This window comes from Castor canadensis, chromosome 11 (genome assembly GCF_047511655.1).
Source record: "Castor canadensis chromosome 11, mCasCan1.hap1v2, whole genome shotgun sequence".
NCBI lineage: Eukaryota > Metazoa > Chordata > Mammalia > Rodentia > Castoridae > Castor > Castor canadensis.
In genome coordinates, this window is record NC_133396.1 from 37698163 (window position 1) to 37725235 (window position 27073).

General features: G+C 37.3%; 1 protein-coding gene across 13 annotated transcripts in view; it reads left to right on the top strand.

The window, feature by feature from the left end:
• Positions 1 to 27073, top strand: part of Acaca (acetyl-CoA carboxylase alpha) — a 268903-nt gene that overhangs the window by 198539 nt on the left and 43291 nt on the right. For all 13 annotated transcript variants that reach the window (XM_074046276.1, XM_074046288.1, XM_074046285.1 and 10 more), the window contains 4 exons: positions 6037 to 6306; positions 8385 to 8482; positions 12238 to 12358; positions 13014 to 13124. In XM_074046276.1, coding sequence (XP_073902377.1) covers positions 6037 to 6306; positions 8385 to 8482; positions 12238 to 12358; positions 13014 to 13124 — 600 coding nt within the window. The remainder of the gene's footprint in view (positions 1 to 6036; positions 6307 to 8384; positions 8483 to 12237; positions 12359 to 13013; positions 13125 to 27073) is intronic.

Genomic DNA, 27073 nt, shown 5'->3' on the forward strand with positions numbered 1-27073 from the left:
TTAGCTTGGGTTGATAATTTAAATCTAAGAAATCTGTTCATTGGAAGTTCTGTTATTAAAAATCATCTGAAATTAAATATTTTGAAACTTATTCATGGCTACTAATGAAAATGTCCTTTTCAGTAAGTACGTCTGACCACTTGCTTAGTCACTGCCTGAGTGAGGCAGTGGCCAGGAAAGAGGATGCTGGTATTGCCATGCCAAGCCTGAGTCAGAAACGCGTTAGACATAAACTCACCCAGCAGGCCACAGGTTGCCCTTTGGTTGTTTCATCAGCCCTTAGTTCTATAATGTTATCTTTACCAGATTTCACTTGTGTAAAAACATAAGAGGAAAAGAGATGGATAAAGGGGATTCCATGATGAGAGTTTCCCTGGTTGTTTTTCTTTGCTTCATATACAAGGCAGCTTGGGCTTATGTGAAATCAATGAATGTCAAATTCCTAATCACATTGTCACACTTGTGCACACTTTCATAGTGATTGCAGAATTTGGTATATAAAATCATCATTATATATGTAACATAGACCCATCTATGTAAAGTAATTTGACTGAGAAACGTATGGTGTCCTAATTAAATTAGGGGAAGGGCTATCTATGACTGTCTTCTGAAGTAGTGACCCAATCCTCTGAGGCAAAGCTATTCTTAGATAGAATATTTTGAGTCATTTCTCTGAATGTTGTGACCCTGTTTTCTCCCCCCTAAATCTAACAAGGGCAGAGAGAAGTGTTTTTCAACCCTAGTGTTTGTCATCAGACAGAAAGTGTTTTGCATTCAGAAACCTTCTCCAGTATCAAATACAATTTTGTCAAGTGATTAGTTGAGTTTGGTAGAGAATAATTTAAAAACAGGAAATGGCCCTGGTGCTTCTGGATTCGAGGAGAGCAGTTGTTATTTTCAAGTTGTAATCCTCCTTTCAGTGACTGTGCATCACCACTAGATTATTGTGTTATATATCTTTGCAGCTGTTGCAGACCTGCATGTGTTGATACCATGTGTTCCTACCCAGCACTGCTGGAAAAAGTAGGGGAGTGGGTGAATTGATACCTTGCCTGACTTTTAGAGCTAGCATCCTTGTATGAACATATGTTTGTAAAGCTCCTTAGCCCCCGTCAAAATGAAAGGCTCTGTATAAATATAAGCTTTCGATTTTAGAACATGTTTGTAATACATGTGGTACAATCCTAAATATGTATTTAGCTGATAGGCACTGTTCTTGTCTATTGTACAAATATTGACTTTAAAAGTATAAATATGTATTTAACCATCAGACCAGAAAAACACTGAAGCAGTTACTTCTCAGGTAAAGATATTAATATTGTATAAACCTATATATACATATATTTACATTCTCCCATAGCATTGCAGAGCATTTCTTTTTTAAAGATGAAATGATAGCCCCCAAGAAACCAAGATTGTTTTGGTGTTTTTAAGACAGGGTCTTGCTAAATATCCCAGGCCGTCTTGGAATTTGCAATCCTCCTGCCTCAGCTTCCCAAGTGATGAGATTCTGAGATTAAAGGCATGCATTACCATGCCCAGCTACTAAGATAGTTCTTGATATCTTCCCATTAAAGTCATTCTTGATTTTTAATTTTCATGTTTATTCCTCTCTCGATTTTACATAAATACAATCTACCAAGTATGACTAAAATCCAGAATTGCTTCCTATAAAACATGGGAAATCCATAAACCAGTGAGATGGTTTTTTTTCTCCTTTAAAAAAACATTTTTTTTATTATGGGAATGTTCAAGTGTGCGCCAAAGTAGGGATAATAACATAAACTCTCATATACCTATTACCTAGGAAGGAAGTATTTGGTAATCTTTTTTTTTCTTATTTTTTAATTTGTAAAAATTTAAAGTTATCAATATAATATAAACACATTAAAAATATTTGGAAAATGAAAAAATACACTTCCATCATCCTAAAAATTATATCTCATTTTGCTATTTTTCTTCATTTTTTGTTTTCTCCCCCAGCATGCTTTTAGATAGAGTTAATAAAACATACTATGTACTTACTGTGTGTAGTTACTGTTCTAGGACTTAGCTCATATTTAATCCTCACAACAGACTTATATGGTAGGTTGTTATTATTCTCATTTTACTATTGAAAAAACAAGGCACAGAAAGGTTAGTAACTTACCTAACATTAGATGACTGGGAAACTATTTTATTAGCTTCAGAGTCTCAGATTCTGGCTCCTGAGTCTGTGCCCATAACAATCACACTCTTTTGCTCTTATAATTATGGTATGCATGAAATTTTGTTCTACTTTTTTTAACTGGGTATTGCATTATGGGTATTTTTAAATGCTACCCATAATCTTTATAGCCATCATTTTCCAAGGCTACACAGAACACTAACAATGACCACACGTAGCCAATTTACTTCCTTCCAAAAATGTTCTTATCATGACATTTTTTTGTTTATTTTTGTTTCAAGACAGGATCTTGCTAAGTATCAACTATTGACCTCAAGTGGTGATCCTCCCAATCTCAGCCTCCCAATAGCCAGGATTACAGGTGTGAGCCACTCTCGCCCAGCTGGTGCTACTATTTTGTAATTGGGAAAAATGAGACTATCAAAGGTTGACTTGTACAGGGTTTTCCAACTAGTATAAAGCTGAAATTTGGAGCATGACAGCTCTTGACAGCTCTTGACTTCCCCACTTAAGCTCTTAACCACTTTCAGTATTTGCCCACATAAGTGCAGTGCAGCATATGATAAATGTTCACTTAATAGTACCTATTATTCTTATTTTAAAAACAGTTTAATGATATTAAAGACTCTTATTCTATAATCTCTAGATATCAGTCATGAACAGTGTTCTAAACTCACAGTGTTGACTATTTTCCAAGTATTATTTTTTAAAATGAAATGACTATGGAGCTAGTAAATATTTATTACTCTCATATCATGTGTCCCTACACATGGTCCTGCAAGAGTACATGAGGAGATGATGTAATGGGTCAAGATGGTAACCTAAAAGAAATCCTGGCTCATTGTATGTGCATATTGAAAGGTCATAATGAAACCCATTTAAAAAAAAATTGCAAGAAAATGATGCCAGGCCTAGTTGCTCAAGCCTGCAGTCCTGGCTACTTGGAAGGTGAAGATAGGGAGGATTGAGGTCAAGGCCAACCCAGGCAAAAAGTTCATAAAATCCCATTTCAACCAAAGGCTAGGCATGGTTGCACCCACCTGTCGTCCCAGCTACATGGGGAAGCATAAATGGGAGATTTGCAGTCCAGGTTGGCCCAGACAAAAGAACAGTTGGCGGCACAGATCTGAGTTCAACCCCCAGTACCACCACCACCACCACCACCAAAAAAAAAAAAAAAAAAACCAAAAATGAAGGTGGGGAGGGGCAATAAAAAGAGAAATAAAGGGGGTGAATATGATCAAAGTATACTATATGCATGTATTGACTTATCACAATGAAACACCCACTTTGTACAATTAATATGCACTAATAAAAATATGGAGAAAAAAGTCTGGGTAGTATGTGATTAATTATCAAATGAATTCTCTACATGAAAGTCTTAGTAAGAGATCAGAGAAGAGAGGGGTCACTTTATTCTGGGAAATAGAATTTGGATGAAACTTTTGGAATAGGTAGGATTTGTATAAGTTGAGAGGAAAGGGGCAAATTTTATACTTTGAAGGTAATTTCTCCTTCCAACAGTTGGTCAAACTCATGGGATTTCTTTATTTTGCATGTGGAGACATTGAAGCTCAATATGGGTAAATAAAATACTCAGGGCCCACAAAGCTAATAAGTGATAATATCTAGATTTAAATCTAAGTTTGGTTAATTCCAAAGCCCAGGTTCACCATTATATGCCCTATTGTTTCATCAAATTTTAATGTAAATTGAGTCACAGATGCTTTCTTGGATTTTTATCCATTGTTGTAACCCAAAACTGAATCTCTTCCAGTACGGAATCTTATGTACTAAGACTGGGCTAACACTCTCCGTTCTATAATGGTACTTTTGAAGGTGGCGGGGTGGGGTGAGGGTTGATGAGGAACACACTTTGAGAAGACATTGATAAAGAGTAGTGTGTTCTTGGTGCTGCTATGTTGACACCTAATTAGAAGTCAATATTGTAAGCATAATGACTTGGCCAACTGCTAAACTGACTGACCAAGTAACACAGAGTCCCCAGATACTAACTAATGAAAGATAAGAGTATTCTTTGCCAGCTCAGTGCCACATAGTCACAGTGTTTACATTAACACACAAATGCTGAAGTAGATTCTTCAGAGCTTGTGTCTAAGCTGTTTGTGGCCTGGAAGTAGATTCTTCAGAGCTTGTGTCTAAGCTGTTTGTGGCCTGGGTGACTAAGGTTAATATAGCATAACTTTTGATATAAAAATCAATCTTCCTAACTACAAATGAATTTAAAAAAAGACCAGAAATAGCTTTTCTTTCCTAAAAAACAAAGGAACGTTGGGTTAGAGGAGTAAATGAAAAGGCATATAAAATATTTCTTCACACACAGGCATTATATTAACTAGCACCTTAAAAACTACAACTGAAATTCTCCTGATATTTTGGGGCTTTTCTGTGCTATTTTTTAGATGGTATGTTTCTCCTTCCCTTTTCTATCTTTTATGAACAGATAGAATGATACTTTATCTGAGGAAGTGATTTGATTTTTTTCCTGTGTATTATATATACTTTGATTTGTATTTGGCCAATGCTATGATATATTAAATAGCTTATATTTAGCTGTGTCTGTTTATAGATAGATAGATAGATATAGTAGAGAATCACAAATATCTGTGTGGAAAGCTTCAACCAGCCTGATTACAGTGGATGTGCAATTGGATTGAGGAATGTGTACTCAGAGCTTATGATCACTGGCCCGGTTGAGTCTGGGTGATGCATGTGGCTTTCCAGGGATGCTGCTATTTACATCTGTTAATGGCCCTTCCTGATGGCCAGCTCCCCAATGAGGTGATATGCAGCAGCCTGGGAATGAGGGACCAAGGCTGCAGATGTGGCTGGGCTCCATTAGGCAGGACCAGGAATGCTCATCTGGTAGGCTTTGTGTTTGGGGGTGAGTGGTGGGGGCAGTGAGGGAAAAAAGAGACAGAAGGAAAGGGCGGGGAGAGGATGGAAAGCATTACTTACCCAAGTATATGGGAAGCAGACAGGCAGACATGAGAATCTGCAGCAGTAACTGGGGTGTAAAAGAATAGAAAAGAAATGGGACTAGTGAATAAATAAGTAGAATCGACTAGTTCTCATATAGGAGATTAAAAGAGGAGAGGGCCATGAGGGTTTTGGAAGGGACATGCCACCTCTGCCTTTTAAGTCAATATCATTTATTTGTGTGGCTGGTCAGATGTTGCTGAACAGACAGCAGAAATTTACATACACCATAGTGCAGCAAGAGATTAGTTCTGTGCATTCTTTGGTTTTCTGGTGCAGGGAGAAAGCAGCAAGAGATGTTCAAAAAGATACAGTGCTGAGCAATAGTAAATCCTTGCAGAAATGGAGGATACCTGAAGCAAGCCAATATGAATGCTTCTTTTATTCCCACCGAACACTAGAGGACAGTGAAAGGACCTCATATCACAAAATCATACAGTCTGTGAGAGGTGATTGTCTCTGCTCCCTCATGTGTTAAAGGTTTCTTGGAATGAATGTCACTAAACCTGGAAAATAGTGTCTTAGTATATAGTTTAGTGAAATGGCAATTCTGGATTTAGTCACCACTGCCTTGCTATTCTTCCACATATGTCTTGTGCATTTAGTCTATTTTTCCCATGTACTTTGAGTAGACCCAATGAAGGAATTCAGACAGCTTTGGAATACATAGTAAACCAACTATTCTTAGCATTAGCCAAAGCAGTATACTAGAATATATATATTTTTTAATTTCTGGAAAATTTGGCTAAAATAGCTGTGAATATCTTTACTTGAAGTATGTATTTAGGTATAGCATCATACCTGCAGGGAACCCAGAAAAAAAAACTCTGCATGTAAGAAGTTAAATTCATCTGTTTGTATTTTTGTAGATTGGCATGGTAGCTTGGAAAATGACCCTTAAAAGTCCTGAATATCCAGAAGGCCGGGATATCATTGTTATTGGCAATGACATCACATACCGAATTGGGTCCTTTGGGCCCCAGGAAGATTTACTGTTTCTCAGAGCTTCTGAACTTGCCAGGGCAGAGGGTATCCCACGCATCTATGTAGCAGCCAACAGTGGAGCAAGAATTGGATTGGCAGAAGAAATTCGTCATATGTTTCATGTGGCCTGGATAGATCCTGAGGATCCTTACAAGGTACAGACTAAGAAGAGATAATACTTTAAGACACTAAATGGTTACATATGAGTGTATATATATATACATGTGTAGAGAGGTGGGGAAAAGAAGAGGTTTGAATTCAAAAGGCAGCACTTGTGATAAAAACTAAATACAAATGAAGTTACTTACAAAAATTCCTTAAGACACCATGTTAGAGACAAATTGTTTGCCAATATATTCACCTGTTTTTTTCCTTCAGCCTCAGAAAAGATTGCTGTTTCTTTAGCTGAACATTAGATAATATAATAGGAATGCATTTAGCATAGCACATGGTAAACCCAAAGTATGTATCTCTAGACTGTTCCACTGTGCCTTCCAGGATTTCAGACCAGGCATCAACAAAATCCTTTATATCTCAGCTTCTTCTCCAACCTACATGCTCTACTGGAAAGTTGTCTCTCCTCTGTTGCCTTTATAAATAGTGACTATTTTCTTCCTTTCCCTTGTACTACTGAACCTAGAGGGAGAATACTATCTTCTTGACTCCTCATTGCTACTTCCAGGCCCTTTCTTCTTCCTTCTCTCTGAAAAATCCCATCGTTGAGCTTCATGTCATTAGGCTGTGCAACACTCCTGTCTAATAGTGTTTCCCCACCCTTTGGTCACAACCGCTTATTCTTTGCATCTTTGTATTTCTAGCACATCATCACTTTCTCCAGTATTACTAGTCACGTGATAATTCTTGGTGATTTGTTAGATCCACAGGTGATGAATAAGAAGATCATTCCCATAATCTGGCTTCTTGGATTCTTGACTTCCTGTCCTCTAATGGTCCTGTCCTACACCCTTGCCCAGCCTCTCATTCCCCATAATCTCAATTTCAAGCATCCCTTTCTTTGCCACCTCTCCTTTCTATCTTTCCAGTTCACACTCTAGTTCTCCAGAAACAATCATTTGAACTCACCAGGACCTACAATTATTGTTCCTACTATTATTTTATATCCTAAACTTTGTTGCTGCCTCTTCATTCTGTCTACTCTTTGTCTTTACAAAAATGGTGTTTAAATCCAAGTCAGTCCATCTACTCTATGTGTGTACCTGCACAGCTGAACACTGATGGAGAAAAATATGCAGTTTTTATTGAGTAATTTTACTTTCATTTCAAGCTTACTCACCTCCTGGATGATATCACAAGCCTTCACCACCCTCTTCCCCCATCCTCACTTTTACCAGTATCAGACCTTGCCTCCTAATTTATTCAGAAAAAGAAAGAACTTCAGCACTTTCACAAACTTCCATGTATCTGCCTCTATACCCTTACAAGAGTGTTTTGTATGAACAATCCCTGCTCCCACCTAAGGCCATCTCTCCTCATAATTATACCCTTGATCTTTTCTCCCCTCTTGCCATCTTCAGGATGTAGATCAACACATCCCCCCACTCTTTCTTAGATCACCACTTTCTTCCTCTTTACTGGACTTATCCCTTTAGCATATAGACACTTATCCCTCCAATCAATGTTCCTACTTCAATTTCTCCTTCCCTTTAGAAAAGAAACTTCTTAAATGAAGTAGAGTACCATGATACTCTGTTTTATTTGTGAATGTATACATGTTGGTGTTCAAGTAAATCAATTACGAAATGTTAATTTTTAATGTAAATAAAAATAGGAGTTATTTATTGAAAAAAGCATGAGTTCAATTTTGAATATCCTAGAATTATCCTCTCAATTATCCTTTATCCATATATATTGATGGTAAAGATTTTAGAGAATGAAAAGTAATAATTCACACAATTCTTGATTTTATGTTGATATCTTTAATACAAGTGTCACTAAAACCCTCCAAAGACCCTTTAACCCTGTTGAAAATGAAATGAAGAGAATATACTTGGAGTTGCAACCACAAGATACCATGTTTCAAGGGCAATCAGTGACTAAAAAAATACCCACTTCCATCTATGTCTATGCTCATATCCTGTTAGACAGTAACTCCGAGAAGTGATGTGGCAATTTAAAACTAGCTTTGGAACAAGCTTTATTGTGCATGCTTTGCAGTGTCTTTGGTTATGTGACAATCGCAAATAAGGAGTTAATAACTATTTGTGCTTCACAGGGATACAAGTATTTATATCTGACCCCTCAAGATTATAAGAGAGTCAGTGCTCTCAACTCTGTCCATTGTGAACATGTGGAGGATGAAGGAGAATCCAGGTAGGTATTTATATGCCAGAATAATTTAGCCATGACTAAAGAAAGGAGACTATAGTAATTTTTTACTTAATGTCCTGCTGATCACGACCTTGAAGAACACTGAAGATTGCTTCTTACATAATCTAGATGTCTTAGATTTATATCTTAGCTCTATCACTTATTAGCTGAAGGACATTGTTATTGAATGAGGTTTTTAAAGTATATTTACAATGCTTACTTATTTTCAAAAAATTGGAACGTGTAAATAATTTTGAAGAAAAAATAAAAATTAGCCACAGTCCTACCCTGAAGCCATAATTATGAATTTCTTGAATTCTTACTGTCTTTTCACATTCTACATAATTGGGATTATAATAGATGAGTATCTCTTAACTTTGTTCCTTTTACTAAAAAACTATCCTTAAAAAATTTCTTACATTCTTAAAGTATTATTTGAGAATATGAAGCTTAATTTTTGCATAGTATCTCATCATATTTAATTAGTCATATATGAACATTCAGCAGACTATTTCCAATTTTTCACTATTATGTCCCTGAGCTGAACTTTCTTTTATATAAACTCTTAGGAATATCTCTGGTTATTCCCTTTGTGTTAATTTCTGGAAGCATAGTTACTGGTCAAAAACCATTTTTAAAGATTTAAAAAAAATAATTTCAAATTGGTTTCCCAAGATCTGTATTCCTAGCTAGCAGTATGTGGTAGTGCTTGTTTCCTCTTTTAATTTTTCTCTATTCTTGCCAACATTGATTACTGTCAATTAATAAAGTAGGATAAAACTCGCAATTGTTATTTTGACTTGTATTTTTGATTACCAGTGAAGCTGAGCATTTTTATAATCTGTCTGTAAGCACTTTCTAGAATGTTAATTGATCAAATACTATTTACCGAATAATTCATATATTCTTCTTTTTTGTTCTGTTTATTCCTGGGCTAATGCCACACTATTAACTATTCTAGTGGGGCAAATTTCTTCACATTCTCCAAGTCTTATTAGCTGTTTTGCTTTTATATATATATAGGGTTTCTCCATTTCTCCCTCCCCCTACCCCACCTTCCGCCCCATGCTATGGATTAGACCCAGGGCCTGGCCCAAGTTAGGCAACCACTATACCACAGAACTACACCCTCGACCTCATTTCTGATTTTGATTCCCAAAAGCTTTCCATAATGATTTTTTATTACATTAGATTTACATATTAATTTAGGAAGATCTGACATCTTCACATGCACTCTTTCCCAAAAGAAACATGGTATATTTTTCCATTTATTCAAGTGTATTTGTTGAAGTTTTATAGTTTTCATATAGTTTATGTCAGAAGCTCACAAACTTCCTTGATTCATGTCACCCTTAGTGTCTGAGTAATTTTTTCACTACCACTGGGCTAAAAGATATTACCTAATGTTTCTGTTTATTAAGTATTTAAATGAAAACAACTTTGTGAGCATTTCTGTCCTAACAACTTAATAATCATTTGAACAAAACAGTATTCATGAATTAAAAAATATTTCATTCTTGAATAATTATAGTTACTTACTAATGAGATATTTGTAATACTCAAACCATGGAATCAGCTTTCGTGTAGCACCCTTGTTTTTTTATTCGTCATTGATTTTTGTGTAGGGCTTACTTTTTACCATAGAAACTGCAAACAAAACAAAACATAAAACTGGGTTTGTAAAGATAGAGCATTGTTAAAAGGAATGTAGCACTATCTACTGCTAAACTGTGACTGCCTAACTTTAGTCATGTGTGCAGGGCCCAACAGATAACATATGTCATAGTGTTTCTCTCCAAAATTAAAAATACCCAGCTGTGCTCCTAAGAGCTCACTATGCTGTCCTGAAATACCTTGGAATAGGGTGTTGGTATGGTGGTATTTGCCAGATTCTTCATGTTTATTTCTAAAAATTTTGCTTTTTCCCCCATTACATATTTTTATAACTCTATTACTGTTAGAAATATTACTATTTATTATTTACAATATACTATTAGTATATTTCTTTTGTTACTAAGCAAGTTATTTTTCTTCTCTGAAAGATGAAGGTCAGGTAAACTAAGGCTCTAAGCACAGGGCTAAGCACATAGTAAGCAATTACATATCCTGGTTATTATTGATATCTATAATAATGCCTACCAACATTAGGTTGTTTTTAGGATCAAAAATCATATATATGCAGAACTCAGGAGCCTGAGGATTGAGAGTTCAAGGCAAGGCTGGACTAGACCTTGTCTTTAAAAAATAATCATATATGAATTCCATATGTAATATGCATTGCAATATGTATTGCATATGTAATATGCAATGGAAAGGTTTTTTAAAATTATAACTTTAAAATTTAGTGCTACTTCAAAGAATGATTGTCCTAGGTGGTGGAAGACTCAGGTCAGAGAGGAGAAAATGGGAGATTTTAATGCTTTTTCTTATAGTTCAGTGGAAGAAAATACTACTTAACGAATCATGACCACCTGTGAAATAGTATGCATCCTTTATGCGGGAAGGATGTGCCTTATAGGAAAGGCTGATTGGCCCCCTATGACATGTGGTAAGAACACATTACCACCACCACCCCAAATTAATGTTGTTTATTAACCCCTTAAGGAGGATAAACTTCATTTATAAACTAGCTCTAGAATCTAAGGTCTAGATGTAGAACAAAAGGAAGAACTGGGAAAGGCTAAAAATAAGGAACTGGGACCATCTGGGAAGCAGAGATGCAAAGTCATAGACCAAAAGTAGAACAAAGAAATGGAGTTGATAGAGGGCTGAACTGAAAGAAGGGAGCAGAGAAATATTGGAGGGAAGTAGTTTAAGAGCAACTGTGGCATATTTAATTGTTTCAATTTATAAAACTGTGCCCAGTGCCAAGCCTTCTGAGTATACATGAAACAACAAATAATATATGCCCATCTCTGTTTCCACCTTTGTGTTTTCCTTTCTTTTATTAGTTGCATTCCCTACCTCCCATTTCCCATTATCAGCTATCATTCCTAATCCCCTGCCAGGAAGACAGATGAGTGACTCCCATTAGATCCATAGTGCATCCTGGTCAACTTGGTCAGCATTTCACTTCTACATACATTCCACTTGCCCTTCAGAGAGTTCTTATGTAAGCACTTGATGTTTATGAAGGAGAATACACTGTTTTGACCTTCTTTGTCACCCTTATCTTGGAAAAGGAAAGAATTTTTGACTTGAGAAAGTGAGCTGAGCATTCTTACTACCTCTATTTTTGGAATTGTTTTATTCCTATATAAAATTGTCTAAAATCCTTGGTTTGGTGGCTGTTGCTCAGTATAGAGATATACGTTGGCTCTGTTTTGTTGTTGTTGTTGTTTTTTTTTAAAGAAAACTTCAAGAAAGTAAGAAATGGCACCTAAAATCTGAGGGTCATTTATCTATATGTCAAGCCTTCTCCTTATTGCTTTAAATTAATTCCAATGTCAACTCTTAAGGATGTAGATACTGTTTTCCCCAGTTACTGTTACTCCCAGAGTCATACCACTGTGTATCAAAGCAAGGATTTAAATGTATTTGCTTAATTCCAGATTTTATTCTTTCTGTTATACTATACTGTTTCCAGATAGAATAGGAAACAAGCTAAGAAAGAAAGACATATGAATGCAGAGTACAAAAGGAAGGATATAAAGCCCTGTGTGAAATACAAATTTTCCAAATGCTTTTAAAAGCCTTTTTAATGGTGATTGTTCCTTGAATTCATTGTTGTTACTGTGTTTAACCTTTGTATCCAATAGGTATAAGATAACAGATATTATTGGGAAGGAAGAGGGACTTGGAGCAGAGAACCTTCGAGGTTCTGGAATGATTGCTGGAGAATCCTCACTAGCCTATGATGAGATCATCACCATCAGCCTGGTAAATCTTCCTTGAATGTGATTTTTTTTTTTTTTTTTCTTCTTCAGTACTAGGGATTGAACTTAGGCCTTATGTATGCTAGGCAAGTGCTCTTTAGCACTGAGCCACCTCCCTGTCTCAGAATGTGAAAGTTTTTGAAGGACTGGCTCTGTGACTAGGTTTATTTCCGGCCCCATTCACTGCTATTTAGTCCCATATCCAGCACTTCTTGAAAATGATATATCTACTATTTTATCATAATCACATACAATTAATAAGAAGCTAGGGTAATAAAAATTACTGGATTTCCCAAATAAGCCTTAGTTTGTTTTAGCCTTTAGTTTCACTTATTATTTCTCTAAATATTTTATTAAACTTTTAACAGCTTGAATTTATTCTTAGTACTTTCCTTGGTTATGCCTGTATTGGGGATGCTAGGGATCTGTGAAATGGGCAAGTAAAGGAGCTGTGATCCTTGGAATATCTAACACTTGAATTATTGGTTGCATTTTTGTCTTGTCTCTCTGACCAGGAGATCGATTCTTGTTTTATGAACTTTATAAAAAGCAGGATTTATGTCAGTTCATACAAATTTTATACATTGTATTGATGCCTTAGTTCTTAGAACTTGGGTGAGGAGATAAATATGTGACATGCAGAATTTATTCTGTTTAAGGTGACATGCCGGGCCATTGGGATTGGGGCTTACCTTGTCCGGCTGGGACAAAGAACCATCCAGGTTGAGAATTCTCACTTAATTCTGACAGGAGCTGGTGCCCTCAACAAAGTAAGTGTCTAAGGTTTGGGAGGAATATATGAAGCTGTTTGAAGATTTCTATGACCTCTTATTCAAGGTCCTTACTGAAGAGAATCCATGTAATGCCTTCCTCAGTCTTTATCTTCCTCTCTCCCTCCATCATCCTTGCCCACTGACTTGCTTGCTTTTTCATACATTCATTCATTTCTTTCAAATATTTTGAGGACCTACTGTGTGTACTGTTCCAAATCCTGTGCATATGTTAGTGGGCAAAGTATTTAAAACCCCTGCTCCAAATAACTCACATTCTTGTCTCTAGAAAAACTGAGAATTGATTGAGTGCTTCTCCTCTGGCTCACCACCTCCCTTTTTCTGACCTATGAATAAGGAATGTGAGGAGATCTATTCTTACATACAGAGCTTTCTCAGGTTTTGGTTGTACTAGTTCCCATTTTGGCTCTACAGTATGGATTAAGCATTGACCTAGGTGTTGAGGATACCTAATTTTAATATTTGAGCATGTGACTACATCTCTAAAAAAGGGCATTTATGGTAGTCTCTTGTGTGTAGAGGAAGTACTTGGTAAATACTGAGTGGGAAGATGAGTGAGAGTACATAGATTATTGGTAAAGAGTATGATGTAGACATTTATCTTTCATTCTAAAGAAAGCTTATGCCTTTTAAGTCCAAGCATAGGGACTTTTCTAAAAGGAAGAAAAATTTGATGAAAGAATGAAAACTAACCCAAAATACCTGCATATACAAAGGACAATGCAGTTCTATTTTCTTTGTAGGCATAGAACATTTATTTTCTCTCCAGAGCCAGAAATATATGATAGAATAATCTGGGGCTGGCTCCCCTTGTGCAATTTATAAAATCTTTTAGCTCTCAGCTTTCTTATCTGTTAAAGGTGAACAGTCATTTACACTTTTAATGTTGTGAAATTCAAATGAGGAAACACCAGTAAAAATACCTCGTTACTTTGCACACTCAATAAAATCTCAGTTCCCTTCTCCTCTCTCACATAGTTTGGTAATTGAGCTTGTAGAGTATTGGGTATTGTTTGTATGAGACTTGCAGGACCTTTTTTTCAAGTCCTGATTTTTGAGTGGAAGGGTTGGGATTAAGTGTCCTCTCATATCATTCCTACTTAGAAAAAGTTGATAATTTCATTGCTCCAATTAACTTTTGGGTGTCAGAGGAATTGTTTGATATGATGAGCTTGTTCTCTGTCTTTATATGTACTCTGTATCATTCTTTGGGTTTGCTTTTCTCTCCAAGGTAAAGCAGAGTAGTGCTAACAATAGCAAACTTGACTGTTGTTTTTTTTGGAGACTAGCCTAGAAATAAAGATTAAAACTGCCACTACCTAAAGATTATTGCAGTGAGTGAAATTTTTTTTTTAAGTTGCTCTTTTGAATACTTTCTTAGGATGAGATATTGATGAATGTTGAAGCATTTTAGATGCCTCTATCCATGAGGATAGAATTTTTAAATGACACCTACCCCCTATATTACCATGATGTCTTTCTAACACGAACAGAGAGCTAATTTCTGAAGTGTATCCTAATCCATTAAGTCCTCCAACACCACCCAGATACCATGTTATACACAAAAAATATTATAAAAACAAAGGTTATTGGTTTGGGGTTGTTTGGTTTGCTTTGTTGACTGAAAACTTGCCACTAGGGATTTTTTTCTTAAAGTCTGGTTGAATTATTCAGATCAAATTCAGTACATTCACCTTCCTAGCCTGCAGAGCTACTTATTAAAGGAAAAGCCTAATTACAGAGGGAAAGACAAGTAAAGCTGCTTGTGACTTACCAGACAATGCTCATTTATAGAAGGACATGATCATTTTTAGCTGAAGGGAGTGATCATTTGTAGAGGTTACCTAATCCTGCACTACCTGCTTCTCTATGTCAACACCTCGTAAGTACAGAGTTATGTTGCTAGAAGATACCCAATTTCATGCAAATTCATTAAGAATGTCCTATCAGCCCCTTTACGTTTCAGGTATGAAAAAGGAAACTATTTGCAAGCTGCCATACTCAGATTACTTCCTGTGACTCTGTTTGTGCATATTTTGTCTTTGTATATGCTGATATCTTTCTAGTGTCTGATCGCTTTTCTTTCTGTAGGCTTCTTTCTGTCTCACTCTGGGTGTGTGCAAGTCACTCTGAGAGCATGTCTCTTTCTGTGTGAGTGCTGATCTCTCTCTTTGTTTCTGTATCTTGCTTATAGAGCCTTCTCTTTCTCTGGCTGTGTTCTCCCTGAGTGTCCATGTGTGAGAAAGTCTTTGTGTGTTTGAAATATTGCAGAGACTCCTTTTTAAGCTTTGACAATTTTGCTCATAGTATGTGTGTACCTGTATAGAGAGGAAATGTAGGTGGTACATTCAAGTGTATATACAGTCTGTAAACATTTGACTCCCACCTTTTTGAGTCTTCATCCTTTATGTTAAACATTGGGGTGAAGGATAAGAACGGGGTGCACAGAGGTTGCAGGAGAAAAAAAGATCTTGTGTGTGCAAGTGCCGATCCCGTTGACCCCTTTGAAAATTGAAATAATGATAATGCGCGTCTCCTGACTGCATCAAAGTATCAGCACATCAAAAGCCAGGAGGCATGAAATGCAAATGATAAAGTGAAAGCAGATGGATTGTGCATGATCGCCTGATGCCCAATGAATTTTAAAAGGTGCAGTTTGCAAAGCGGGGGTGGGAGTGGGGGTAAGGGGGACTGAAATAAACACGTTATCCCTGCAATTTTTTTTTGTTCTTGACGTTCACTCCTGACAATATTTTTTCACACTTGAGTGAGCATCCACTCCATCTCTCTCTCTCTCTTTCTGCTGCTCTCGCTCTCTCTTTCTCTCTCCTCTCCAACTCCACCCCCTCCCCCCAATCCCACCTCTTACACGTCTCAGGTCATGTCGCTGCAGCTCCGGTGGAAATAATAAGATATAAACCACGAGGTTGTTATTTGCATAGAAATAGCATGGAGCCCCAGGCAGCAAGAGAGAAGGACACAGGGATCATTTGTCTAAAATTTTAATGAAAACTTTTGCTGAGGCAGAGATTTAAAAAAAAAAAAAACTTTCTTTCTTCCTGTTTTTCCCCAACCCTTCCCACACCCCCTCAAGCTCCATCACTGATTTGGCTTAACATGGTTTGATTTGAAGAAAGGTTTGACATTCTACATACCATACTCAAAGTAATGCAGCAACATGTAAATTGTTTTGTTCCTTTAAGAAATAGGAAGCTGAAGAGTCATACATTCCCAGCTTAATACAGTACATGTGTGTGTCATGCTTTTATAGCTACATTCTATCCCAGCACAATTAGTTTATACCTTCCTACCTTTTGCTTCCAAAGACTCTTACTTCTTAAAAGATTTCTTTTTTTTAAGCCAATAGTAGTAACCTACATATAAAAATACAAGTATTGCAGTTACTTTTTTAGCTTTTAGTGGTTTTACTGTTCACATTGATTCTTGAGCACCATCCTTTGCCACTGTATCCTTTCTTCAAAATCAGAAAGTGCTTCTCCCATTTTTATTTTTAATCTCTTTCTGCTTGTGATCTCAGTTCTCTTTCTGTACCTATCTTGCTTTGTTGCCTGCATTTACTTTGAAAAGTATTAAAGTCTCCAGCCATCCCACCCTGAGCGTGCCTGATCTCATCTGAAAAGTATTAAAATATTATCACGTTGAGGAGAGATATAGTTTCTGGACTTTCTTGACTGTTGTGATACAGATTTGACATTTGAACTATAGGCAGTGGACTGGTGATTAGAGGCAACCCAGATGGCTTTATTTAAATCTCAAACTCAAGAACATCTGTCTGGTTCCTTAGTGTCTTTTGGAATGGGCCATTTTACAGATGGGAAGACTGAAACAGAATTGACAAGAGAATAGAGTCATAATGTGACCTTTATGTCCCATAGTTTCATTTCAGAAAGTCTCCAATGGTTTGGTCACTTTTTCATTTTTTCCTCTTCTTTTGATCCAAATGTCATGAAAGTGATGATATAAATAAGAGACATTTCTCTCAAAGTAGTAGGTCATAGGTCATGTCTCTTAAAGTAGTAGATCGTAGATTCCTAACTGCAAGAACTGTAGGCTGCTGGTGTCAGAGTCCTTAGAATGCCTTATTGAGTGATAGATAGGGTAGACCTGATGGATGTGGCTGACAACACTATGTCAAGGGACTCATGCTGGCCTGGCAAAAGCAACCTGTACACTTGGAGTACTGGTAAGATAGACCCTTAGGGAGTTGAGATAATTTGCAGAGCTGTACACTCCTAAGTCAGGGTACCTCTTGAAAATTTGCAATAACATTCATATTTACTCCCCACCACCACCACTACCACAGCTGCTTTCAGTTTCTATTTCATATGTTTCATACAGTGTCAGGTGGCCACTAGGCTGGTAGCACCCCTGTTGTAAGGGAGAACTGATAAAGGCTAGAACCTGATAGCTCTCAGCCCATTGCCCCAGACTTAGGGAAAGCCCACTCTCTATGCCCAGAAATCGGAATTTGCAGTTTATAGGTGTCCTTTGAACAGTAACTGCCTGTGGAGGTAAGGTTTCTGCCAATGGCTACGATGTGTGGGTGATAGATTCACTCAGGAGGTCAAATGTGGCTTCCTTGTGGTAAACATTTTAAGGCCTCTCTTTTAGGGGAAAAAAAAAAATCTATAATCTCACCCCCTTTAGTGAGATCAGGCCCCTGTTTCTACTGTATCTGCCAGGAAAAAAGAGAGCAAATGATAGATGTGGCTAAGGCTTGTAGTCCTATAAAGGGCTAGTTCTGTTAATCTTGCTTTTGAGACTTGGTACAAGTAAGTCACATCCTTCTCTGATTCCCTCTCAGTTTCCATGTATAAATTTATATGTAGTTATGCAACATGAAATGTAAAGTTGTCACATTTGACTCTTTTGTTTCCAATACCATAGTTCCTTTGCTAGGGGCACTTGTCTGTTGCACCAGGGGCTGCACTGTATAGTTAGTTACCAAGCTCATTCATGATACTGCAGCATCCAATGTGAGGGAATCTTGGTGCTCAAGAAGGAAAGGAGATATTATTTAGCTTTCACTGTGGGGCATGCAGCGTTGTCACTTTCACATAACTTAAAGAGGTTAAAAAGCATAGGCTGTAGACCTAGGCTGCCTGGGTTTAATTCCTGGCTCTACCACCTACTAGTGTGTGACCTTGAGCAATTTACTTAAATTCTTCAAGTTACAGTTTTATTAACTGTAAAATTGGAGGCGATAATAATAGTACCTACCTATTAATGTCATTGTGGGGATTAAGTGAGTTAATATAGGAAAACACTGACACTATTATAGTCTTCCGAGGTATAGTTAAGGCCCTTTCTCATCCCAGTTCATTTTCTAGACCCTGATAAGGAAATAACAAACAAAATATTCTCTATAGTTACTGATTCTCTGAAGGCAAAATTCCTTTAAGAAAATGTTAAATGGCAGTCTTTACCATGGCAGTACATTCACATATTGACTTTCCTAGCAGATGTTATCTAAAGATAATCAACATACTTTGGAAAGCTATTAATGTGAGAGGCAACATGTTCGGTCATGATAGGGTAGTATATATGTCAGTCATCTGTCTACAAGAGTCCCCAAGGACTTGTTGATACAATAGCCCATAATCACTCTAAGGATCAGTCCAGCAATTTGCATTTTTAAAAGTCCCTAACTACCTATTTTCACAAAAGATAGTCCCTGTACTCACGTAGCTCCAGATGGGATCACTCTCCTTTCTAAAGAGGGCATTTTAGCTGCCTAAGTAAGCCCTGCTTTAGCAGTATAAATGAATTCTCAGAAAGGGTTGCAGTGGGCAGATCTTAATTTTCAACCCCACTCCACCACTCCACCCTCACCCCTGGCTATGTACTACACATACACAAAATGTGTATAAATTTGGCCCTATTTTGGGAGATTGTTTTGATTTTCATTTGCTGTTCCTCAGATTAAGTAGAAAACCGTACTAGGTGTGTTTCACTCTATTAGCAAGCAGCCTGGTCCTTAGTGTGCTAATTTGGAGATCTTGCAGGGTGGAATTATCATTCATGTTCCATCACAGAAGTTCCTTCTGACTCTCTAAAGAGCCCCATATGTGTGTATAGTGATTTAGAGACTAAAGACTTTAGAAAACCAGCAAGTTCTATCCCAGAGCTTTTAGATAAAGTAAAAGCTCTGAGGCCCTGCTTTAGGGCATTGAATGCATACTCAGGAATGGTCAATCCCATTGGACAACCTATTATAAAAGTGCTCAAACTTTTTGGAGTTACAGGACATTAAATTAAAACAACAGCAGCAACTTTTGATCAATCCCCCCTTTGCCATTTACTAGGTAAGTCCAAAGTTGGGTCTCAACTTCCTATGTACAAAATGTAAAGCATACATTTCCCACTTTAAAATAGAAGATCTCTTAACCTTAAATTCTCTTTAATTTCTAGTATTCTGTGATGCTATGAAGAGCTACATTGATTTGTAGCTAAGGAACCATGTTCGTTAAGGCAGAGAGAGGACAGATTAATGGAGGGGAACTTTTAAAAAAAAAAGTATTACATACTATGATATTATATAGTAGTGAAATTACGTATCATGTTGATGTAAAATTTTTACATATTAGTGAGATTAGGAATGGAATTTGTATAGCATGATGATTTAAAATCTATTTTGTTTCATGTTTAGATTATAGAAAAGTTAAATCTATATATTGTTATCCACAATCATTAGTGGTCATGGAATTGTAAATATTGGCAGTGGAATGATCCTCAAATATCCAACCACCCAACCATTGCTTGAATTTCCTCTGCAATACTATTGCCAAATATCCATTTAGTTATACTTCAAAAATTCAGCTGACAGAGATCTCAGTGCTTTTTGTAGCCAATCCACCCTTTTATATAAAATTCTTCCTTATATTTGGCCAAAGTCTCTTTCCTTGTACAAACTGCTCTTAAAAATAGTGTTCAATATCCACAAAAAACCTCCCACTTTTCTGATATGACCTATGGGAAATTGAATAGAACCAAAGTCTTTTCCAAGTCTGTTGCCTTCAGAATCTGGTCCTATCTGAAAAATAATTGTAGTAAAGATGAAAATGCTACTTCAAGATAGAAACTGGATTCATAAATAATGTTCTTGACAGTTAAAAAATGTGAAATAGTAATTACAAGAGAGAAAAACGGTTAAAACTTAGTTCTGCTTTGAAGTATGCTGTGGGACTTTAGGGTCTCCTGCACAGTGTCATGCAAGATTTTTGGAGCCTGATTATCTTGTGGTTTACTATCACTTGCCTTATCAAAAGTCAGGCTTCTGATACATGGCTGAAGGATAAATCTTTTGGGGTAACAGCTAAAACTCATTGAGTCTAAGGTTTGGGAGATTTAGAGAAAGTGATATAGATGAGGTACTCAAAGCCCTGAAGGTACACAAACAAAAGTGAAACTGCTAATATTTATGACCCTCTCCGTTCAGTGAGCAGTCTCTGGCTCACCTTATCTGTGTGGATGTCTGATGCATCTCTACCCTATCTCTGGAGAGTGTCCATTTCAACCTCTAGGGTTCTGATGTGTCCTGAGTATTAGAATGAGGAAATGTCTTACTTCACACAATCTGTGGCACAGAATTTTTGTGCATCCTGTCTCCAATAAAGCATTGCCCCTAAACTAAGTGCCCACTTAAGTCTGTGAGTATGGCCCCTTAAGCAGAGCTGTTTCTTCAGCTCCTTTACTTTCTAGCCACTCATTTCTTACACCATCATATGGTGGATTTCTTTCATTTTTTTTCTCTTCCTTCACGTGTTCATAGCTCTGTCTTTGCAGATCAGTGTTCACTTGAAGCTTGCTACTCTGTCAGTCCTCTCTTCTCTCTTCAACCTTTCTTCTCCCCCAACCCCAGTCTGAAACTCAAGTAAATTAGCTTCTCACCCTTGCCTCCCAGTTAAAAAAAAAAAAAATCCCGTACTCCTCCAACAGTGTCTGCTCTTAGATTTGCAGTCAGCAGCCATCTCCAATAACCATCAGGCTGTCAGCTTTGCAGCTCCCTACTACCTCCCACCTCCCCCATCACTCACCAGAGGAAAAAGAGAGCCAGAGCAAGAGCTTGAAATATATCATGCAATAGTGTATCATGAATTTGTTGTGAATCACAGCGGTGAAGCAGGTTTATTTATTTCTGAGACCTTAAATCAATACAAAGTAGGTCTCTTAGTTCTGAAGCTGGTATGCAGTGTGAAAAAATGAGCCCACTGTACTCTTAAAACTTTGGGGAAAGGAGATGACAGCTATATAATTCCATTTACCAGGCACTAGGGGCTTTAATGTGAAGGTGACAGGGAGCTCTTTGTGCATTTAGAGCACCATATCTTCTAAATAAAAGATCTGTAGACCTGATAGTGGAGCATAGCTCCAAGTTTAATAATCTCCAAGCATTAGACCAAGCCAATATGTTCCCAAATCAGAGAGGTTCCCCCTAAACACTAATAAATTAAAAGTACAAGAACTGCACATATTGGTAGATTAGAAGTGCAAGGACTCCAGTCTTTTCTGCAGAATACAGACCTGGGCTCATACTGTGCAAAGACTGATGTATGAATATGATAAAGACATGGGATGCAAGGCTGTTTAGAAACCTAACTCCTGGCCTGTTCATCATTCTAGGATATGTCCCCTGTGCATGGATCCAAATCTAGCTGTGTCCCCTCTCATTCAGAGTGGCCATGATCACACAGTCTAATCAGCTAATGTACACAGTCAGGAGTGTTGAATTATGAACAGAGAAGCTTTAAGAGCTTTTTAGATTGAACTACAGATTAGTAGTTCATAGGCCTGGGCTTCAAGTTTTTGTGGTTGATTCTTGACTGGTTTCTAATTTTAATGTCTCAGTGTCTGAGATTTAAACCCTTTAAAGTAGTATGTACATCTGAGAAATTGAGAAATCAGTGTTATTAAGGAAAAGAACCCACCAAAATTTAATCAAATGCCTAAGATGCAAGTATGAGAAATCAAGACCATTGGAACAAATAATCAACTTTTGACTATTTTCATTTTTTATCTGACCTAGTTATAAAATATACCTTTTTTTCAACATATGTAAAGCAGGTTTATGCAACTCAGTAGAGCAACCCTAATATAACACAGCTTTAGAGTTACTAGTTTAATTCTAGTCCAAGTAAGGAATTTCGAAGACTTTTTTTTTTAAGGGCACTGGGATTTGAACTCAGTGCCTTATGCTTGCTAGGCAGGTGCTTTTACAACTTGAGCCACTCCACCAGCCCCCAAGTAAAGAATTTTGAAAAGGGAGGGAAACAAAACTCACCATCTACACTGGGGAGAAGTAAAAAGGTAAGAAAATTGAACCACTTGTTTTGTCTAAGAAAGCCAGTTACAATTAGTATTATAACACTAATATGAAAGATTTCCTTTGTTTCTAATAGTTCAATGTGCTAAAAATATGAGTCAAGTCTAGGGGCATGACTCAAGTGATAGAGCACCTACTACTAACAAGCAGGAGGCCCTGAATTCAAACCCTTTACCACCAAACAATAATATGAATCAAAGTGGAGTTTTTAGAGAGCACTAAGATTGTGGTAGTCCACATGTATTTATTGCATACATTTTATATATAAAGCTGGTTTTAATTGTTCCCAAGAAGCCAGGCTTTATCAAGCACCAGACTCTGGTGTCTGGCCACTGTGGGCATGGACTGTTGGTCACACAGTCACCTGCCTCCAATACCAGTCTATTTAGAAAAATCAGTAGGTGACTGAGAAACAGGGATTTAAAGAAAAGTTTTTCTAGGGCTGCAGACATGGCTTAAGCAATAGAGCACTTGTTTGCCTAGCAAGTGCAAAACCCTAAGTTCAAACCTCAGTACTGCCAAAAAAAATTTTTTCCCATCTTTAGAAAGCACATATCTGACAAAAGACTTATTTAGAATATAGAAGAAATTCTCCGATCTCAATAATAAGAAAACAGTCCAGTAATTTAAAGCATGGGTAATAAATTTGAATAGATACTTCACAAAAGATATAAGGATGAAAAGTAAACACATGAAAAGATGCCTTATTATCATTAATTAGGGAAATGCAAATTCAAACCACTAAATTTTCTCCTGAAGTTATTGTAGGGTATTTTTTGTTATTACTTATTTTTATTTGTGGTGTTGGGTATTGAATCTAGTGCCTCATGCATGCTAGGCAAGTACTCTACCACTGAGCTACATCCCCAGCCCTAAAAAAGTTAAAAAAAAATTTTAAATCTAATGCAGATGTGGAACAGCTAGAATGCTGAGACATTACTAGTGGGAGTACAAAATGGTGTAACCACTTTGGGTGTGCTTTTTCCCCCCCATAAAGTTAGCTACACACTTGCCGTACAACCTAGTAGTCTCACCCCTGTGTATTTACCCATTGTGTGGAATATATAGCCACACAAAAACCTATACAAGGAACTCTATACAGTTTTATTCATAATCCCCCAAACAAGTAAGAGCCCCAGTGTCCACCAACTGACAAATGAATGAGTTTGATACTTCCATAAAATGGAATACCACTCAGCAATTAAAAGGAACTACTGACACATCAGTGTGAATAAATCTTATGCTAACCATAAGAAGCTAAACCCAGAAGGCCACCTACTATGTAACTCTATCTATGTAACCTTGTATAAAAGGCAAAACTACTAGGGCAGAAAGCACAACAATGGTTGTGAGGGGTGGGAGGAGGGGATGGATTACAAAGAAGCATGAGAAATCTTTTGGGAATGATGAAAATGCTTTCTGTTTTTATTATGTTAGTGTTTATATGACTGTGTGTTTGTCAACATTCATAGAGTTGTGTATCTTAAAATGGACAGTTTTGTTACTTGTAAATTATATACCAGCAAATGAGACTTTATTTAAAATATTAAATATTTTTATACTTGAAATTGATTTATTGTCAGTACTCTCAAGTCTCTAGCTAAATGAGCAGTTGATGGATCTGTAGGATGAGTGATTTCTTTTGGCAGTCAGCTTTCTCTCTGGAAGCCTATGCTTTTTTTCTCCTACATTTGACAGGCAAACTGTCATGTGGCTCTTCCTACCTCTTACATTAAAATGAGTTTCTGTTCCTCAGCCACTCCACCTTCAAATCCTTATCACGCTTCTGCTGTCTAATTCATTCCCCTGTTCTCAGTAAACAGCCTTCCAGCGCTGTTTCTGGCCTGTATCCCAGTCTCTTTTTAGCTAAATATCTTTTCCTACAACTGGTAGCACAGATCCTTCGCCCCATTTATCCTTCCTCATTTGTCTTATAGAGAAATTTTTGGTCTTGGAATGGGTGGTCTTAACTCCTAACTGTGGTTCAAATTGGGGGTTTTTCCTTCCTCTGCCAGCTGTCTCTGAGCCTGTTTTCCTTCCCAAGCCTAATCTACCAGCTGCCAACCAGTCCCTCCATTTTGCCAGTGATCACAATGGCAATAAAGGTAGAGAAACAAGTTGTAACCCTGTAGCTGTGTATTTTGGAACACACACATATTCTTGGGCACAGAGGCACTGTTCCTGTCTCCCTAGAGATTTAATTCCATTCACCCTTGGATATATTCCTAGAGAAACATTTACACAGTATTATGTGCTGCACCACTTAAAATTGTTAATTGGAGATTGAATTACTTGTCAGCTTTTAAAAATGTAGTCCTCTCAGGTCAAGGAGGAAGATGTTAGCAGAACTGAGGAGATGAGCTATTTCATTTTTCTTCCCCTTCCTCTTTTCACTCCCCCTCCCTTTTCCTCTCTTTCATCCTTCCTCCTTTCTTTTGTTCCTAATTTTATCACTTTTTCTCTATGTCCACTTACTCTTTCTCATGTCTATCTCTCTTTTTGCCTTAGCCAAACCTTTATCAATAACCTGGCAGATCTCAGAGTGACTTTTAATACCTAGAATTATAGATGAAGTCCAGTGATGATGATTGCTCAGTAAATTTACAAAACCCCTCCTCAGATCCTCTTGGGAATGAACATATTGTAGTGCAAGGAGAATTGCAGCAAGGACTCAGCTGCAATTTTTAGACATAGGAGGAATTTTGTACTCACTGCTTCTTTAAATAGAAGATGCCCTGACCCACTAAGGTTCATCTTGAAAGGTGGAAAAGCAGGAGATTTCCTTTTGTATTTCATCATTGATACACGTCATTATTTTTCACATCTTAGCATGTGATTGCAAATATTTCTATATAAGTCTAAAGGTCCCCAACATAATGTGTATATCAGGAGAAAAGCAATTTTTTTTTAAATTGAGCTAAGTTGCATCTATGAAACTTGGAAATCTCAATGCCTGGGCTGACAAATATCCTGACAAATAAATACTACACTCACTCAGTATTACATAGTGATTTCATTTGCACAAAATCTCACAATGCTCTGCCACTTCAGTCAAATGTCTGGAGCACTGGGGAAAGGAAGAACGTGTTTATCTTGTTCTCCAAAAAGGGATTTAAGGGCCAGAGCAGGCAGTATATTAGACTGTTTTCATTGCCTGTCAGCTGTGGTAAACCTGAGCTGTCTGCAGTGTCTCTAGATAAGCAGCAACAGCAGTAGAGGCCTCAGCATGCATGTATGACTGCATTCATTTGTACCTCTTGTGTATCTCAGCATTTCTAAAGGTTCTACAGCAACTTTGGTGGAACCTTTGACAATTACATCTGTGTTAATCATTGGCTTTTATGTAGTGCCTTAATTCTCAGGCCTGCCAGCTGCAAAGAATGGAGCATTGAATGAGACTTAAGTTTATAGAGGGTCTGAGTGGAGATCCTCTTTCCTCTCAGATTCATCCATTATTCAGTTCTGTGGCCTGGGCATTCTTCAAGAAGGACCCTGAGATAATGCTGTTCCTAATATTTTAAGGGCTGTTTCTTCACTTAGAGCTGGAGGGTAAATGGGAGGGGGGAGGTGGCAGGCAGGGAGGGGATCTCAGGAGCATCACCTCTGTTTGAATGGCTCCTGTGTTTAGATGCTGATTGATGCTTGTCGGCAGATAAATTAAGTTTGTATCATGCAATAGAAAATGTAAGAGGAATAATTTGAAGGCTGAAACATTGTAAGCAACTTGACTAATACAGAAATGCCTGTGTCAAAGTTTAAATGAGTGATGAATGAAGCCTGCCTATTTGATGAAAACATTATGGTGATGAAGGCTGTTGGCCCCAGGTTTTTCTGTTGAAAGTTGGTAGGCCAGCAATATTGAGGAGTAAAGCCATGATTCTGTGTGGGGACTTTTCATCTTCCTAGGTGCTGATTAGGATTTCTGTGGCTATCCCTGCATGATCAACTCAGAGTTAGGCAGAATAGATTTTGTCCTAGCCTAGTTTCTGCTTCCTTGGTTGGAGCTTTTGTTGTGAAATATTCGAAAATCATTAAAACCACTTGAGTCAGCAGCAACCCATATAAATCAGAAGCTATTGTGTGTGCATACTGTGTGTGTCCTACCTGTTCATACTCCAAACCTATGCTGAAGGTGCTGCTTCTCACCTTGCTAAGTAACTGTGATTGTTGACGTTTGTTTGTGGTTAGTGGAGCGGATTTCATTTCTGTGTGTTCATATTCACCCCACTCTCATCTCCAAAGATAACGCTGGTCAGAGAAGGCTTTTTCAATACTATTAGTCTAGTCTACAATTTTTTTTTCTCTTTCATTTCCAAAATAAATGAATCTTAGATGGCAAACATTTCTTTAGCCCAGAAATAATGTTCTTGGTTGTGGTAAGCCCTGGTTAGGTTTCTTCAGAACCCAGAGGAAAAGGAATGCAGAAATAGTGTTGCTTTTCCAGAATAATGCCAAACCATCAGAACTTGAATATTAGCTTGTAAAGAGAAGTCATGCTCAGATTTTTGAATCTTGCTCCTTTTAAGTTTGTCTCCTAAAAAAAACAGGGTAATTTTGGTAGGAATGCATAATGCATGTTGTTCAG